Genomic DNA, 4,160 nt, shown 5'->3' with positions numbered 1-4,160 from the left:
CCTAGGCGTAGTGGTTAAGTTCAGCATGCTCCACTTTGGCGGCCCAGCTTCGTGGGTTCAGAACCCTAGGTGCAGACTTACACCACTCGTCAGGCATCTGTGGCAGCAACCCACATATAAAGTGGAGGGAGATTGGCACAGATGTTAGCTCAGGGCCAGTCTTCCTCAGCAAAAAAAAAGGTGGTGTCTGATTTTGGGCATAGCGTTGGAGGATAGCCATCAGAGAGGAGGAGCTTTCGATGACGGTTCAGGATGGCACAGGCTGGGAGAGCTCTGGGGCTTCAAGAAGGAGGTGACTTGAGCGCCAGAATGGCCGAGGTCAGGGGGTGTTGAGGGGTGTGTGGAGCTTGAAGAGCTGCTGAGAGCAGGAGCCCACCTGCGGATGTAGGAATGGCTGCAGGGGAGCAGGTCTGGCAAGAGAGCAGCTCCCTGTTGAGTAGTGGTGGGAAATAGGGTTTAACTTAATGAATAAATGGAAATCTCTTACCAGTTAGGTTTAACACAGCCGTCGTGCTAATATTTATCACTGTGTCCCTTTTCAGATGCTTCAAAGCCTTATCAAAAATGTTTGGGTCCCCATGAAGCCCTACTATACCCAAGTTTACCAGGAGATTTGGGCAGGAATGGGGTTGATGGGCTTCATCGTTTATAAAATCAGGAGTGCTGGTAAGTGTCTTTATGTTTGATTCATTAGAGGTCAGGAAGAAAATTCTTTTCAAAAGGAATCACAATCCATATTGTAAAGGAACTGTGGTTCTTAAGCGGAGTGTCCATCAAACCCTTGGTGGTCCTCTGTTAAAATGTGGGGACTACACGCCGGCTATAAGAGACACTTGGGGACTATTGGGGAAATTTGAACAAGACCTTGATATCAGGGAATTGTGAATTTTCTTAGGTGTGACAGTGGTATTTGAATGCCTCGGAGATGTCCTTTGTTTTAAAGAGAAGCAGGCCAAAATAATTAGGGGTAAAGTGTCACGGTATATGGTGTTTTCCTGTACCTTTTCCACTGTTCTGGATGTTTGAAATATTTTCATCATAGAAGTTGGGGCAAGGTGATCATTTGGCCCTTAGTGGAGCAGAGACGAGGCCCAATCACGTATTAATAAGCAATTGGGTACACAGAGGAAGGAAAGGAGAAAACTTTGAACTGCAAGACTGGAATTTGGGCTATAGGAGGATGTCAAGAGTCCTGCAGACCCTGAAGGGCCATTTAACTGTTCGTAGAACAGTTTTGGTAAATTTTATGACTTCTTGGCTATGGGGCGCTATAGTAACTCCTATTTTCCAGAAGTTTCCCGTAACAGCTTTACCTAAGCTGTGAACCTTTCAGCCGGATGTTAATTTCAACAATGAATTGACTAAAAACATTTTTGTAAAGCATTGATATGACCATTTTTTCTTTCCGTTTATTTTAGACAAAAGAAGTAAAGCTTTGAAAGGTAAGATTTTTGCTTCTTAAGATGGGTGGGGAAGGAAAACCACCATCGTACCTTTTCAGGACAAGGCGTATTCCTGTTCTGAATTGAAGCCGACACATGGTTCAGTAAATGCATAAGATGCAACAGGAATCCTTCAGAACATGATGTTTACTGTGCCTGCTGGAAATGAGAACTCTGAAGTTCTGCTTCCTATAGTCTGCATGTTAAAAACCATTGCTCACCCCCTCCAGCCAAGTAAAACTTCCTGGAGCAGTAGAAGAATGGGTTAATCAGAGGCAGCCGATGTCATGGATGGGGACGCGCCAGTTAGCTCTGCAGCCGCGCTGCCCTGTCGGCTGTCTTGAGAGAAAGCACCACATAAACTTATTCCCTAGTGCTGGGTGTTTCTTCACAGTGTCCCAAATGACAGTGAAACTGTAGTCATTTGAGTCCTACTCAAACCTAGGGCAGGCTCCTGACCTCTGGGAAGGAGACACTTCCCCGCCCCTTCGTCCCTGCCCCTGTGGGGAAGCTGTCACGGGCTCGAGTTGATTTACAAACCCGTAAACATGCTGGGCGTTCCGTATAGAAGTGACTCTCCATGCTTCTTCATAGTGCTGGAAATTGTCCCGTACACTTTCTGACTTGTTAGATAACAAGCTACATCTGCTGCTTCCTGCCTTCCTAAATTGTATGTATGTTATGCTTCTCTTTCAAAAGCTTCGAGTCCTGTGCCTGCGCATGGTCATCATTAACCAGCTTTACTTGGAGTGCGCATCAGATGGAATGTCAGTCTGGCTGTAAATTTCAACAAGCTATGTTAGATGAACACATGGAACATCGCTGTACACTTATAGGAGTGCCGATTCCTCAAGGCCTGAATAAATGTACCTGTGAGATGCACCCCTGCCTGCCCTGGGGTTCCCCCGGCTCCTCTGCGTGTGCGTCATACCCTGAGTAGAGCTCTGTAGTGCAGCGGGTGCAGTCAGGTCTCACAGCCGTCCACCCTCAGGAAACCTGAGGAACTGAAGGATAAATATCTCGATTGCCGTGGCAGTTGGGGTCAGATCCAGGCACTCAAACTTCTGATGTTCAATAAATAGTTGTTAAACAGGTGATCCTGCTCCCTACTCTCACGACCCCTCAGCCTCCGTTTTCTCTTTCGGAAAATGGAGATGATACTGTTTAGTTCTAACTTATAGTAACTGTGAAGATCAGTAAGAAAGGGTCTGGAAACTTACTGTCAAATACTTTAGAATAAGGCAGCATTCGATCACATGCTGGGTGCAATGAGCTCTGGGAGAAGCCTTTATCAAGAAGTCGCTTATAAGACAAAGTACATAATATAAAAAATCAATTGACGGTTCTTCTAGTTCGGCTAATATCAAATAAATACTACATAATATTTTTCTCCATGTAAGACGATTACCAAAATCCCTGGAATTGCATTTAAAAAAAGATTCTAAGGCAGTAAACATGGGGTAGAAGTGAGTCCAGTTTGAAATCTGGTACTCTGCAGGTTAGTGGGAGCCTAGCTGTGGAGTAGAAATGATGGCCCAGGTCCTGGTCTTTGGCCGTCTTACTCTCCTTTTAAGGCCAAAGACCATCCCTGTCTTTCGTCTGTGTCTCCAGCATGTAGTGTCGAATCTGGCTCATGGTCAGTGTCCAACAAATGACTCCCACTTATTGTGGAGTCTCTGAGCCTCGGTTTCTTTTGTAAAAGGGGGTTAAAACCTGCATTGTCAGCCTCACTGCCTCACGGTTGTTGGCTCAGCAAGGAGTTGGCATGATAGCATCGTACAGCCACAGTGGAAGCTGGCGTTGGACCCGGGGAATGGGAGGGCTCCGTCTAACGCAGAAGTCACATTTTCTCTGTTAAGCATTTGTTCTGTTCTGCCTCCAGAGGATGACTCAATCCTGTGGTTCAGAAAGACCGTTATCTTAAACGTTATTCCTCTGGGACAACTGTTCTGAGACTTGTGCGTGCATCAGAATCTCCTGGAGGGCTGTCAGTAGGGCGCGTGGGCCCAGGGTTTCTAATTGCCCTGGTCTGGGGAGGAGCCTGAGAACCTGTATTTCTCACAAATTGCCAGACATGCTGATGCCCAGGGACCACACTTCGAAAACCACTGATCCATAAAGAACAGCGCCCTCCAACCCTTAGGGCCACTACGTCAGCGTTCACCCACGCGCCCACCGCGCGCCCCAGCGCCAGCTCTGCTGCGCGAATCAGCACTCAGTCCTGAGAACCGAACGAAGTGGAGCTACAGTCCCATTTTCGAGAAGAGGAAACACCAAGAGAGGCAGTGATGTCCCAAAGGTCACCTCTCCAGTGCTAGGGCTGGGACTTGGACTCCCGGAGTCTGAGCTCTCATCTAGAAAGAGAGAAGGTGAGGACGGAGGGCACTGACCCCTGGAGAGGATAGAGGGGCTAGTGTGGCCCCAGCAGTGCATCCCCCTTACAACCTATGGGTTCCTTCAGTTAGGATCATCTGGGTAAATAAAGACTGTTTTGTAAAAGAGGCTTGTCACCTGTGTCTGCAGGTGCCCAGACCACACCTTGTGCAGAGCGGGTGGAGGGGAACTTACACAGCTTGCGCATTTCCTCTGAAAGGTACAGCAGTCTGGGCGGGCTGCCTGCTGTAGGCAGCAGTTTGTGGATAGGGAGTGATAGACATAGGCAGATCCCCTTACCCCCCAGGAGGTCTTGTCAGGGATCAGCCATGCCTTAAAAATGGT

At 47.7% G+C, this 4,160-nt stretch overlaps 1 protein-coding gene across 1 annotated transcript in view; it reads left to right on the top strand.

Annotated features, from left to right (window-relative positions):
• Positions 1-2,537, top strand: part of ATP5MJ (ATP synthase membrane subunit j) — a 5,087-nt gene extending 2,550 nt beyond the window's left edge. Inside the window, exons 3-5 of the mRNA XM_046647848.1 lie at positions 543-666; positions 1,419-1,442; positions 2,142-2,537. Of these exons, the coding sequence (XP_046503804.1) occupies positions 543-666; positions 1,419-1,442; positions 2,142-2,176 (183 nt within the window). The 3' untranslated portion in view covers positions 2,177-2,537. The remainder of the gene's footprint in view (positions 1-542; positions 667-1,418; positions 1,443-2,141) is intronic.
• Positions 2,538-4,160: the final 1,623 nt, after the last annotated feature.

Source organism: Equus quagga, chromosome 20, assembly GCF_021613505.1.
Source record: "Equus quagga isolate Etosha38 chromosome 20, UCLA_HA_Equagga_1.0, whole genome shotgun sequence".
NCBI lineage: Eukaryota > Metazoa > Chordata > Mammalia > Perissodactyla > Equidae > Equus > Equus quagga.
This window is presented reverse-complemented; position numbering and strand designations above follow the sequence as displayed.